At 52.4% G+C, this 14,402-nt stretch overlaps 1 protein-coding gene across 1 annotated transcript; it reads right to left on the reverse strand.

Moving 5' to 3' along the window:
• Positions 1-775: 775 nt before the first annotated feature.
• On the reverse strand, positions 776-12,770 carry UCP3 (uncoupling protein 3). Its single transcript, XM_052652575.1, has 7 exons — positions 12,637-12,770; positions 8,210-8,429; positions 7,519-7,729; positions 7,061-7,261; positions 5,852-5,953; positions 4,981-5,161; positions 776-2,637 (listed from the first exon to the last, which is right to left on the reverse strand). The coding sequence occupies exons 2-7, from the start codon at positions 8,333-8,335 to the stop codon at positions 2,523-2,525; spliced, it is 936 nt and encodes a 311-aa protein (XP_052508535.1). The 5' UTR covers positions 8,336-8,429; positions 12,637-12,770; the 3' UTR covers positions 776-2,522.
• Positions 12,771-14,402: the final 1,632 nt, after the last annotated feature.

Below are 14,402 nucleotides of genomic sequence, written 5' to 3' on the forward strand. Positions count from 1 at the left end.
TTGGCTGCTCTAGGTCTTCATTCCTGCATGCCAGCTTTCTCTAGTTATGTTGAGAGGGACTGCTGTCTAGTTGCAGCGCGCGGGCTTCTCATTGCAGTGGTTTTTCTTGTTGCCCGGAGCACGGGCTCTAGGGCGCTTGCAGGATCAGCAGTTGTGGCACATGGCTTAGTTGCCCCGAAGCATGTGGAATCTTCATGGACCAGGGACTGAACCCATGTCCTCTGCATTGGCAAGAGGATTCTTAACCGCTGGGCCACCAGGGAAGTCCAAGTTCGGTAAGCTTTCGAATGACTTGATGGAGGCAGGTGTTTGTGAGTGTGCAGTGAGGGGAATGAGTGTGGGCCTCAGCTGATGATCTGACCTTGTGAGTCTGCATCCATGGCTTCCTGGTGGCAGAGACAGCGGGCAGTGGCTTGGCGGAAGCTGTCTTTTTGTTCTTAAAATCACAGAACTTTATTCTGAGGTCACTTGGTTCCACTTCTGCCTTTAAGAAATGGGGAAAGAAATCTAGTATTTTGCCCAGAAAACCTTAGATGACCTCCTTAGTCTTGTTTTCCCTTTCCCAGAAATCTGAAAGTCACTGGGTTTCTGATCTCAATCAAAACGTTGCTCAGAAGCATTTATCCTGTTTCAGCAGCATCATCTAAATAGTATGCTCTGGTAGATGATGGGTTAATATTGCCAGATAGAAATTCACGGAAGGCATAGTCCTTGGTCTCTAGCAACTTACAAATCAAGAGCAAGTGTTTAGAAATGATTTGTACTTGCTGTCAAGTGAAAAGAAAAAGTTTTAAATGTGGTTTTTATTTGAAAGCCAAACCAGACATTAAATCAAAATAATTTTTACTTTTTTGCTTTTGCTTGGACTTTCCAGTTTGTATATGTAAATGATCTCAAATTATGATATAGATTTAGAAAAGTGCTCAGGGTAAGTGGATGTTCATTTTTCCCCAGGATGCAGAGGAGTCAGAGTGGGGAGGAAGGGTGACATCACTGAGCCCTTCCTGTGAGGTGTAGATTGTCCTTCCCACTTCTCTGTAGGACTCTATGATGCAAGGATTCCCCATGGTTAGGTTGCTAGTAACTGTGTGTGTGGGTGAGTGAGGTTGGAACCCAGTTCTGACATCAGAGCCACATAAGCTGCTAAGAACCAGAAAAAGACTGATCTTCTGGATCCCAATTATCAACATGAAATATATTCAGTTAAGTTTAGGAGAAGGTCATCTGGTTCAAGCCTGCCTTTTATAAATGGAAGAGTCAAACCTTTAAAATGCTGAGCAGCCGGGCTGCAGAAGCGCAGAAGGCAGTGTATGTGTGAGGGGCCAGGCATGGCCCTGCGCTGATGAACAGGATGCCTGAAATGAGAAAGGGAAATTCCATCTAAGAAAGAGAAGGCGGAAAAGTGGCTGTTTTCATTCCCACACTCAAGGTGTGAATTCCTTTATTGAGTCATGATAATTTTCAAAAATTCTGAGTCCTGATACTTTAGCCCAGCTTTTACCTCTTTGTCCCCAGACTCTACACCCTTCAAGGTGCCTCACAGTCCAGTGGGGCAGTGGGGGCTGCCTGGGAGTGGGGCTCCGGCAGCTGTACACCATTCTCTGTCACCCCTGGCCCCCGAGTTCCTGGTTCCTTTGGTTTCACCTCTAGGCAATTGTGTCTTTCAAAAACTTCTTCCCTGGCACTTCCTCACTAATCGACAAAATCTTTTCCGAGGCATTGTCCTTTTATGCACACTTGTCCAGAGCTTTTGCTTTTATAATGTGCTTTTCTGCCCAGCTTCTCACTTGATCCTCATAAACACCCCAAGTGAGATAGGAGGAAAAGGATTATTACTCCCATTTTACAGGAAAGGAAACTGAGGCTGCCCTTTTGATTCTCCAGTGTTGTCAGCGAATATTTACGGGTCTCAGCCTCACACTGGCCCAGCCGTGCTCCTTTGACACAGTTTCTAGGTTTTCTCTTTTTTTCCTCTCTCACATTTCCCACAATCCCAGTGGATTCTACACGCAGACACATAACAAATACAGCTGATCATCTGTGGCTAACCGAAGGCTGCAATCAAAAGTCTTTGCGTTGCTTTGGTGGTGTCTCACTAGATTCCTTAGCTGATTTCCAAGGGAAATGCGGGACACTCTTGTTCCATGCTTGCAGTCATTCCTGTTTATAATTCATCATCTAATTAGATCTTCCAGGGGATATAAGTATGCAAACTTCTGTTTTACCCAAATAGATCTGTTTTGGTTTATTTTTCCTTGCCTAAATGTTAGGCATCCAACCTGATGGATTTCACAAATTAATATAATTTATTTTCCACCTTGTCAGTGCAAAACAAAGGTGTTCTTAAGACAAAGCACTGAAGACCACAGTCCTTCCTATTCTTCTGTCTCTTGAGTCAGCATCAAGTAAACAGTTCTGTAAACAAACATGTACGGGTCTGTGTCCCTGTGGCGTGGACCCACTGCTTTATTCCAACCTGAACTGGTTTTGTCCTAGTTAAATACTAAGTAGCCTTGTCTTAGTCAAAATGGAGAGTCTCGTAGCATCTGGACTTTCATCAAGGCCCGTTTCATCTGCTCGTAGGTGACGAACATCACCACATTCCAGGATCCCAAACGCAGAAAAGAGGGTGTAAATCTGATGAGAGAGACAACCATTGGTCAGGTGGGTGGACTGGAGTCCCGCATAGATCTGTGTGCCCTCCCCACTCGGTGCTGCTGCTGAACTTCCGTTAGTCAAGAGCACTTCTGAGATTGTTCTGTCATTTCCTTCCTACTGAAGGAATTTAGGCAGAAGTCGGAGTCAGGCAAGGAAAGAAAACTAGCACTTTGAGCAGAGTTACTGTGTTAGGCAGTTAATTCTCACCGTTTTGTCAGGTAGCTATGATTGCTGCCAGTTTCTCTTTAGAGACCTGGGTGAGATAGCTCAGTTGAAACCCCTGACTCCGCTCCACCGCTGAGTGTTTCTGGGCTCGTTTACAACCTGAGCAGCCACCCCTGAGGAGGCCCCTGCCCCCAGCTGGAGGCATCGCAAGGCGAAAACAACTTGATGCCAAATTTAGCTAATCTCCCAAGAGCCAGCCTGTCCTGTGACCACCTCACCTCAGCTATGGTTCACCGACTCCGGGAGAACTGGCTCCTGCTCTCCTCTTCAGCCTGTCTCTCCGCTAATCCCCTCCTGGTTCTCTCAGCTCCTGTCAGACCCTTCCTCCCACACCTTTGCCCATGTTGGTCCTTCTGCTTGTTCTTCTCCTTGCTGGGCTGGTTGTTCCTGTCTCTGTGGGACTTGGCTTGCGCACCAGAATCTCACACCAGGGCCTCTCCTGAACCCTCAGCCTGGGCCTCTCACAGGGAAGATGGCACGGGGGCAGCAAATGTGAACTCTGGGCATGGTCCTGAGTTCAAACCCCAGCTTGACCAGCTTCTTAATCTTTCTCAGCCTCAGTTTGCTTACCTGTAACTGGAGGACATTGTCGAGAGGATTCAGTGATAATGGACAGGGTTCGGTATTAGTAAATCCTTAATAAATGTCCCCTGCTTGTTAGCTGCTCTTCAAAAGAAGCACAGCACGGGGCCCAGCACCCATGAAGTGCTCAGGGAATGTTTCCCAGGTGAAAGTACAAACTGAGACAAGTGGGATGAAGAGCCTTCTGATGGTGGCACTTACGGGAAAAGAACTGTCAGCTGAAACTGTTTCATGACATCATCCCGGGGTTGAGGACATGTGTGCTTGTTGGGCCTAATCCAACGGTGGGTGTCAGAAAACCATCCTCAGTGGTGGAGGTACGAGGGCCAAGCAAAGAGCTCAGTGTGGGATGGAGTGGGTGGTGTCTAAAGGTCAGGGTTTGAGCCGTGGCTCTTCCATTTAAACTTTGTGAGCTGGAACAAGTTTAGTGACCTTTCTGACTTTCATTCTCCTTCTCAGTAAATGTGGAGAACTGGCCCAGTTCAGGGGGAGTGTGGAGATAATATATGTGAAGTGTTAACCCAACTCCTCATGCTCAGTGACTTGCTGGTCACGGTGACTGTTCATAACTTGATTATAGAGAGCTGATTTTGTGCTGGGGACTCTGAGAAGTGGAAGATGTATACAGCTGACCCTTGAACAACACAGGTTTGAACTGTGTGGGTCCACTTATAGAGTTTCTTTAATATTAAATACTGATGATCTGAGATTGGTTGAATCTGTGGGTGTGGGACGAGGGATGTGCAGAAACCATGGCAACAGAGGAACCACGTGTATGGAGGGCCGACTATAAGTTGTAACTGCATGGGGTGTGTGTCTGTAACCCTGGCATTTGTTCAAGGGTCAGCTGTATAAGCCACAGTCCTTAGCTGCAAGGAGCTTGCACTCTAGCATGCGGGATCATTTAAACTTACAAATACTATCCTACAAAGTAGGAAGTGGTGGGTACCATAAAAATGGTATCAGGGAAGTATTGCTGAAGTTCACAGAGGGGGAGAATTTGTATCTGTGAGTGTTAGGGAAAAGGTGGTATTTGAACTAGTCTTGAAGGACAGTTAAGGTGTAGGGCACGTGGATGGCACAGGAATGGCTTCCATGCAGAGGGAATGGTAAATGCCAGGAACATGTGAAGCGCATGGGCTGTTGGCAGTGGTGATCCATAGTGATAGCGGTGGGTCAGGGAAAAGCCTCAGGATTACCAAGCACCTTTCCCTCCTCCTCCCCTTCCTGTGTGTTTGGGGGATGCACTTGGATCTATGCCTAGACTCCTTTTTTTTTTTTCTCAGATAGGCCTCCCTGATCTTCAATTCAGATTTGGTCCCCTCTTTTCAAAGAAACATTTCCTTAGGTCTTTATATTGTGATTTTCCTTTGTGGCATTTACATCTGTGCTGTTCAACACTGCGTTTCTAGGTGATCCCATGGCAGACATGCTGTACATGGAGGGGAGGAAGGGAGACGGGGAGGGAGGCCTGGTTCTCTAGGAAGGGGTGCTGGTGGCAGGAGGGGAGCTCACCCCTTGTAGAAGGCTGTGGGGCCCTCCTGGGTCACCATCTTCAGCATACAGTCGAAGGGACTGTGGTACTGGCCTGGGGGCGAGTTCATATACCGTGTCTTCACCACGTCCACTGGGGAGGCCACCAGGGTGGCACAGAAGCCAGCTCCAAAGGCAGAGACAAAGTGGCAGGGGAAGTTGTCTGTCGCAGGGTGGGGAAGAGCAGATATTGGGCTGTGAGATGAAGAGGGCCCTTGTTTTCTGTTTCACGTGTGTTCGTCGTTGGTCCCTAATGAAGCTGAGCTCCTTGAGCATGAGGTTGGCATAGTCTAGTTCCTGTGCTCAGGCATATCTGACTCTCTGCGAGCCCCTGGACAGTAGCCCACCAGCCTCCTCTGCCCATGGGACTTCCCGAGGCAAGAATACTGGAGTGGGTTCCATTTCCTCTTCCAGGGGATGTTCCTGACCCAGGGATAGAACCTGTATCTCCTGCATTGCAGGCAGATTCTTTACCGTCTGAGTCACCAGGGAAGCCCAAGTATGAGGATAGTGTTTTCCAAATCTCTTGCAGTGCCAAGGTGGGGCTCTTGATAAGGACTCACAAAGCTGGGCTGTCCCAGAGTTGGAAGCTAATCCGGCCCAATCACCGCATTAGAGGAAACTGGTCAGAGAAGGTGACCCTTGCTTGAAGGTGCACAGGGAGAAACGGTGCTGGGCTGGAGCCCAGGTCTCTGGCCTCCCGTCTAGGGTTCTTCCTTACTCATCCCAACAATGCTGGGCACCGTGCCCCCCTCCACTCCTTCTAAAGCCCGGTTGCCTGTGGGTGGTACTCTGTGGAGTCCCAGTCCCCTCCAGGCTGGGAGGGCTATCTGCCTGGAGCCCAGGGCCTCACCGGTGAGCAGGCGGTAGTCTAGCAGCTTTTCCTTGATGATGTCATAGGTCACCATCTCACCACAGTTGACAATGGCATTCCTCGTGATGTTGGGCAGAACTCCTGTCAGGAAGGGGGTGGGGCTGATGAGTGAGAGACAGAAGAAGTGGACCCGCTGGCTGCAAGGCCACAGGCCCAGTGCGGGGATATGGTGCCTCGTTCCAGTGGTCTAGAGGAGCCCATCCTAGACGGGCTGATTCCACACTCTCCTTTCTGATGTTAAAAGCTCTCAGATTACCCATGTCCATTTTAGAGACAAAAAGCAGAGAGACCCTCTTGTGTGTGTTTGGGCCACATTTCAGAGGATAAACTGCAATACCCATCAAAATTAAAATATGCCTCCCTGAGACCTGGCTAGACCCAGAAAAGGAAGCCTTTCTTGGGAGAGGAATGGTAGGCTTTTGAAACAGTGACAGGTTGCAGCCATGGCAGGGCCCTTGGAGAGGGTCGAGACCGCCTGCTGGTTTCACAGATGAGGGCTGGGCTCCAGGAAGGCACGCAGCAAGCAAGGCTGTGACTCAGGCGTCCTGCCTTTAACCGTCACTGGGCCATTGTTTTCTTCTGCAAGATTCATGTGAGCCCTGGCCACATGTGGGAGAGACAACATTATTTGTCAAGGTGGTCACCACTTAAACACACAGGGAACCTTAAAGGTTTGTTCCCAAGGAAGCCCCCTCCTCATGACTGCTTCCCTCAGTGGCCACTGTTTCTTCTCCATGCACAGCAGTCACCCCTCATAGGGGAGGCCCTTCCTTCCCTTTAAACACACCAGGAGCTCACTGGAACTTTGAGGCCCAACTTTCACATCGCCTCTGCCCCGCAACCCCCTAAAGCCCTCATGGCCTGCACCTCTGTGTGAACTCAGCACATCCTGCCCTGTGGAATGGCTGCTCCTTGATATGGCCCCCTCCTCTGTGACTGTGAGCCCTGAGGGTATCCTCTGTTCATTTCTATCTCCCTCACAGCCCTGCCCGTGGTGAAGGGTTGGTAAACTGAACTGAATTTGGGGCAGTATGGCTGGTCAGCTGGCACATTGGGATATGTTAGGATATTCCTTTAGAACTGCTGGAATACTCGTGATGGGAGCTCCCTGCTTGCTCAGTTCCCTGTCCCAGCCCTAGGGTGGAGAAGACGCTGCCCAAGCCCCCCAAGCCTGGAGTCCAGACCTACCTTTCCACAGGCCCCGAACCCCTTCCTCCCTGGCGATGGTCCTGTAGGCATCCATTGTCCCACTGTACTTCCTGTTGCTCCCCGGCCCAGTGTGCATGCTGGCCTGAAAGCGGATCTTCACCACGTCCGTGGGCTGGGCACAGGTCACGGCCATGGCCCCCGTGGTGCAGCCCGCCAAAATCCGGGTAACGATGCTGGAGTCTGGAGAGGAGGAGAGCAAGCGGGCCAGCGTTGTACTACCCCGCACCTCTGCGGGCCTGATGCTGGTCTCTGGGGGCTGCCCCTGCCCCAAGCCCACCTCTCCCAGGCCAGGGTTCTGGATCCACGACAGAGGCTCAGTCTCCTCACGAGCCCCTGTTACCAGCTTCCCAAGCCTCAGCTCTGCCTCTGAGTCTGCACTGCCCTGATCTCCTGACCCACAGCCTAGATCCTGCTTTGACCCACCCCTCAGCACTCACGGTCTGATCCCTTGGGGGTGTAGAACTGCTTGACAGAGTCGTAGAGGCCGATGCGGATGGAGGCGAAGCTCATCTGGCGCTGCAGGCCGGCGACCAGCCCGCTGTAGAGGCTGCAGGGGCCCTCAGTGCGCACCATGGTCAGGATGGTGCCCAGCACCCCTCGGTACTGGGCACTCCGGGACGCCTGGGCCACCTGGTTCTCCCCCTGGATCTGAGGGACACCCCGCAGAGCATGAGGACTTGGGTGGGGCTGTGTGCAGGGGTCCCTGCCTGGGGCTGGACCTCGGAACAAGCCTGGTCACAGTGTCACGTCTCAGTAAAAATGACAGTTCTGTGTAGCAGTTGCCAGCTCACAAACTGTTGTACATAGTGTGGTAAAACGGAGGGTGATGATTTTTCTGATTACAAGTTGGCTGTGACTTGCCCAAGCTCACACGGTAATTCCTTACTTCTCACTTTATGGCTTCCAAAGTAGGGCAAGGCCATATAAGGACCCTGGCATGTCCTGCCAAGGAATTAAGATCTTGGGTGATGGTGATGAGAGGATGGTGAGGTAGGGTCATGGATAGTGAGTGACCTGCTCAGGGTTCTCTGTGAGGAAGGGCAGGTGGGCAGACGCTGTAGGTGCCCTGGTGGAGAACTCAGCCCCTCCATTGTTGGGAACAATGACCCTTGGCCAAAGGGCACTTACCTGCAGGCGGACCTTGGCTGTGTCCAGTGGAAAGGTGAGGAGGTCAGCAAAGCAGGCCGCCGTGCCCGCCCCCAGGAACTTCACAGCCGTTGTGGGGGGCCTCTCTGAAGGTTGCAGTCCAACCATGGTCCCAGAGGCCCTGCCCGGTCCCTCCAGGGCCCAGTGGAGGTCCAAGGAGAGAGGCTGCAGCCCAGCCTTGGGCTTCAGTGCATGGAGAAGGCTGCAGGGGACAGGCCAGGGGAGGGGATGGGACATGTGCCCTCCAGACCCATCCCCAGGTTCAGGTTCCCCTCAGCACCAGGATTGGGTTTCTAAGTGAAAGGCCTGAGCAGGGCTGTCTTAGTTGTGTGGATTTGACTTATAAGAACAGGCCGCTTTCCTCCCTAATCTCTTGCCATCCTCACCCTGCCCTTTCCCTTCCCCGTTGGAAGCGGTCTTCATTGCATAAAGGCTCAGGCAGAGACAGACCTGGTTCTGACTCCGCACCACAACCCTCTTCTCCTTCCCCAGCCTCAAGCTGCTTCCTGGGGAACGCCTGCTCCCTGGGGTATGGTTGTTGTCTGGTTGCTCAGTCATGTCCCACTCTTTGTGACCCCATGGACTGCAGCACACCAGGCTTCTCTGTCCTTCACTATCTCCCAGAATTTGTTCAAACTCATGTCCATCAAGTCGGTGATGCCATCCTAACATCTCATCCTCTATCGTCCCCTTCTCCTCCTGCCTTCAATCTTTCCCAGCATCAGGATCTTTTCCAATGAGTCAGCTCTTCACATCGGGTGGCGAAAGTATTGGAGTTTCAGCTTCAGCATCAGTCCTTCCAATGAATATTCAGGGTTGATTTCCTTTAGGATGGACTGGTTTGATCTTGTTGTCCAAGGGACTCTCAAGAGTTGTCTCCAGCACCACAGCTCAAAAACATCAATTCTTCGGAGCTCAGCCTTCTTTATAGTTCAACTCACACATCTGTACATGGCTACTGGAACAACTATAGCTTTGACTATATGGACCTTTGTACTCAAAGTGATGTTTCTATTTTTTTAATATGCTGGTATATGGAGAGCTTACCCAGCCTTATCACTTTAGGTCCTGCCATCCCAAGTCAACATGGTAGGGGTGGGAGGAGAGCCTGGGAAGGTGGGCAAGACTGCAGCAGCTGGAGAAGTGGGAGGGTGCTCCAGGTTGCTCTGTGAGACAGTCCAGGGCAGGTTTAGAGGAGGAGGAGGGAATGGCTGGGGCATGAGGCTCTTGGGGCGGACCTCTACACACTGTCTCACTGAATTCTCACAGCTTGGCTGTGGGGTAGCTTCTCTCTTCTCCCCACTTTGGGCTGATTCAGTGGGGGCTCAGAGATGTTGGCCTACTCAGAGTCACCAGTGTCAGAGCGTGGGTTGCTCTGCTCTGCTAGGCTTGAAACAGTGCTGGAAAGAGGGCAGGATGGCATTTAAATCTATTTTACAGGTGGGAAAAGAGAGGCTTAAGATGGAGAGAGACTTCCTCAAATTCACAGAACTGCAGCTAGGGTCTTGTGGTGGCAATAAGACCCCTTTCGCTGTTCATTCCACTCAGCGGCCCCAATGGATGTGGTAGAATGGATGTCCACCATCTTGCCTTTTTGTTGCGGATATTCAAAGCCCTTTGAATTACATGCAACCCCCCTCTCTGGGGACTTAAGTGATAAGCATGTGCAACAGCAGCTTGGTGAGGAGGTCTGGTGGGCACGGCTGTCCAGGCTGGCAGAGGAAGACAACGCGCCCGGGGAGGCCAAGACCAGCACCTGTCACAGTCAGGGCTTGGGCTCCCCCCGCAGTGCTCGCCCCACAGCCTATCTGCCTGCCTTTCTGCGTTGCTCCCTGAGGGCTGATGTGGAGCTGAGTCTGGTTGAGGGGACAGCATGGCGGGCCAGCCGAGGGAACACCGTCCTCCTTCCCATTCGCCCAACAGAAGCCCAGCAACTTCCAGGAGGCTTGGTCCCTGGTGGGGAGGCTCTGGCTCCTCTTTTGGGGTTGGAATGCATGTGTCTGAGGGAGTGCAGGAGCAGCTCCCAGTGCCCACATCCCGTCAGCCTCTCTTCCCTCGGGCCCTGGCCTTTCCCCTGTCCAGCTCCTCCTCTGACAGGAGCAGGGCTGCCGAGATCCTCAGCTTCAGGAATCTGAGAGCCTGACTCCTAGGGCAGGAGAGGCCCGGGGCGCTGTGTTCTCTAGTGTCTCTTATTGGTTGTACGAGTATCCCTTTTCCAAAATGTTTGGTGGCCACCCAGGCTCTAATAGAAGAACTCTGCCAAGTTAGGTATTTTCACTCCACTCTCAAGAGTTAGGAACTGAGGTGCAGAGGTGGGGCCCCTAGAGCCGTGTGACTGCACGTTCCTTGCCCTTGGCCCCTGGTATGGAGTGTTTGTGATGGGCCAGGCCCGACTGGGTGGCTTTGAGCGCTTCATGAACTGTGCCTTCTGGGCTGGGTCTGTCTCCCTGGGGAGCCTGTGTCCCCAGCCAGGGGGCTGAACCATCAGATATGGCTTACCTTCTGAACCTCCTTTGTCCTTGGCTGCCTCTGTCCCAGACCTTTAGAATTGGCTCACTTTTTTTTCCCCCCTTGGCTGCACAGCATGTGGGATCTTAGTTCCCTGACCAGGGATCGAACCTGTGGCCCCTGCAGTGGAAGCATGGAATCTTAACCACTGGACAGTCAGGGAAGTCCCTAGAATTAGTTCATTAACTGCCGTGATTTTTCCCTAGATGGGGGCCCCAAAGCAAGGACAGGAGCTATTTATCCCGCTTCTCTGTGCAGCCTGGTATCCAGATGGCCCAGGGCCAGAGGGGCCCAGGGAGGACCAGTTGACCAAGGGACCCCATTGGCTGACGTGGGGAAATGGGGAAGAAGCTGAGATAGATGCCCACAGTGTTCTTTGATGGAGGGCCTCAAATGCCCTATCTGTACTTAATCTAGCAAGAATGGGGACTGGCTGGTGTTTTCAAGTTGAGGGATGACACCATCAGACCTGTGTTTAGGTCAGGCTGGTGTAGGCGTCGGGGCTGGACAGGGAGGGAGCCAGTGGAGGCTCTGAGACCAGTGAGGTTGAAGGGATGGTGCACCAGAGGTGTTGGAGCCTGGCCTTGGTCAAGAGCAGCGGCCAGGAGGCAAGCCAGAACTTGTTCCAGAGGCTGTCTTGAGCCCCCCACGGGGGCAGAGTGGATGGGCATGGACTCAGGCGGGGTGGGCTCTAGACTTTCACTGGTCACGTGGGGGCAGGACGGGGGGTGCCACCAGGGTGGGCAGAGGTACGGGTCCTGAGGCTGGTGCTCCCCAACCTCTTCCTTTATTCTAGCCTCCTGAAAGGGTACTTGGGAAGCCCTAGCGGCCAGCAGCCTGGTAGGCTACAGTCCATGGGGTTGCAAAGAGTTGGACATGACTGAGCGATTTCACTTTCACTTTTCACTTTCATGCATTGGAGAAGGAAATGGCAACTGACAGGGGAGCCTAGTGGGCTGCCTTCTATGGGGTTGCACAGAGTCGGACACGACTGAAGTGACTTGGCAGCAGCAACAGCAGCAGCAGCCCGCAGACCTATCCCACTGACATAGGTGAAGGGTAGAGCAGAAGTTTCTCTCTGTGCTCTGCTGGAGCATGAGGAACGAGTCATTCCAGCCTTGCACACCCAGAGTAGTGGTGCCCCGTTAACATCTGCTGAGCACTTTTCGCACCAGACACTGCGCTGAGGGCTTTAGAAGCAGTGACTAATTCAACCCCTTTACAAGGCTACGAGATAGTTGCTGTGACTGTCTGGGTCCAAGGGCCCCGAGGCTTTGAGGGCTTCAGCTAGTCACAAGGCTAGAGGGATGGAGAGGGATTCGAGCCCAGTGTATGGCACCTGCTCCAGGCCCACCTCCCAGTCTCAGACTTCAGAGCAAGCTCAGGGTACCTGGAGCCGCTTATTTACAGACCAGATTCTTGGCCCTCAGCCCGAGATTCAGGTCTGAGCCAGGGCCCTGGAAATCTGCATTAGAAACAAGTTCTCCGTGGTGGCTCTGGAGCAGGGATCAGAGTTCCTGTTCTGAGATGCCCTTGACCCCACCTTCCCGGCAAAGCCTCTCCTGCACGCCTGCTGAGTCAGGGAGGAGGGCCTCCTGGGGAAAAGGCTTTATGCTCTGGAGGAATTGCGGGTACTCTGGGCCAGACTAAGGAGAAAACCACATCTTCTCTTTGGGGATTTGCAAAGTCACAGCAGAGGCCGCCAGCAGAGCAAAAGGGAAGCGAGTCCCTGGTGAGAGACAGGAGTGGGGGTGGAGTCCCGGCGCCAGCAGCGCCCTCCTCAGGGCTGCCTTTCCCTCCTCTTGACTCAGGCTCTACCTGCTGTGTGCTACCAGCTCTGGCTGCCAGCTGCCTTTGGGAGAACATGGAGGAGGAAGATGGGCTGGAGGGTGGGGTCTTACCTGTAGGGGCAGCCAGGGTGGCGGAAGCATGGGGCCTCTTTAAGGCTCTTCAGGGCTCCATCCCAGGAGGCGGCAGCAGGGATCTGATCGCCCCTTTGCCATTTGCTGGTGTCTCCGCAGCCTCTGGCTTGGCACCTGTCTTTATACACTCTGGCTGACCTGAAACCTTACCCTGGAGTAGCTACTTGACAGCCTGGTCACTTGACCAGAGGCGGCTGGTGCAGGGCAGGGATGCGAGGGGGGAGGTCAGAGTTCCAGACCTGCTTCAGTTCCTTTGACTTGGGCTTCTTTAAAACACCCCATTGCATTTGATGAGAGAAGAGCTCCTTTGGGTGATGAGGGTGTATATGGAGTGGTGGGGGTTGGACTTGTCACTCTTGAGAGTCCAAAGGCCAAGGCTGCCACGATGGTCTCGTCAGGGCTCCCCTGGGCCTTCTCTTAATAGTGACAATGGATGCTAACTCATTTCTTGGTGCCTACCACGTGCTAGAAACTTTACATACATTATTTCTTTCACAACTCTGACGAGGTAGGTATGATTAGGAGTCTTTTTTCCCAAAGCTTTATTAAGACATAATTCCCGTGCAATTTACCTGTTTAACTGGTACAGTTCAGTGGTTTTTAGCGTATTCACAGTTACACAGCCATCAGTCATCACAGTTTTAGAACATTTTCGTTACCTCCCTCCCCACACATCTCCGAACACAACAGTGTCATTTCTGTTTTCCCTTCCCTCCAAAGCCACCCAGGCAATCATTAATCTACTTTGTCTCTATAGATTTGCTTATCCTGAACATTTCATACAAATAGAATCACACAATATGTGATGTGACCTTTTGTGACTGGCTTCTTTTACTTACCATAGTGATTTCCAAGTTCATCCTTGTTGGCTCATGTGTCAGCACTTCATGCCTTTTTATGACTGAGGATTCATGCATTTTAATGCTTAGTTTACAGAGGAAAGAACTGATAGGGAGGGACAGGGACGTGCCCAGGTCATAGTTATGTGGCAGGGCCTGACTTCCAGCCTGTAAATGATAATGTACTTTGGACCTATCTGCTGTGAATACTACTCTCTGTGACATGACACTTGGAGGCTTCAGCATGGACACCACTGGAGCTAAGGGGATCTGGGGAGGGTCCCTTGCAGCAGCCAGTGATAGGCACTGAGGGTAAAGGTTGGGCAAGTCTGAACCTGGGAACCTGGTGACCAAGAGGGAGGGGAAGGGGAAGGGGAGGAGAGAGGAAGAGGTGGAGAGGGATGGGAGTTAATTTGGTGGGGCAGAGGCCACTTCTAGACTTGGGCGTAGAGCCGTGGCCACAGAACAAGTAGTTATGGGTCCAGATCAAGTACCAAGGTCCTCCTCCTTGGGCCAGGCCCTGCTCTAATGTCAACAGAACAGGCAGCTGGGTTAGTCCTATAAGGGGAGCTGCTCAGGTCGCCGAGGTGAGGAGGGCTCTGGAAGGGGGTTTTTGGCTCCACCTGAGAATGGCAGTCTGGAAGTGGTGGGGGAATTGCAGCCAGGAGGTGTGGAGGGGTAAATAGGGGCAGTGGGCCCTGGAGAAACCCAGAGTGTGGGCAGCTGAGCTCACGTGGGCCTGGGTGCTCTCTGAGGGCAGGGCCAGCCCTGTCTGCTTTGGCTCCGTTTCCCCAGAATCCAGCCTGTGCTAGAAGTTCCAAAGTTGGCTGCTATGGGTTGAAATCAACCAGCCTCTGGGAGATCAGCAGCACCCATTTGCGGGGCTCTGTGGTGGGGGTGCTGAGG

The sequence above is a fragment of the Budorcas taxicolor genome, chromosome 15, assembly GCF_023091745.1.
Source record: "Budorcas taxicolor isolate Tak-1 chromosome 15, Takin1.1, whole genome shotgun sequence".
NCBI classification, from domain to species: Eukaryota; Metazoa; Chordata; class Mammalia; order Artiodactyla; family Bovidae; genus Budorcas; species Budorcas taxicolor.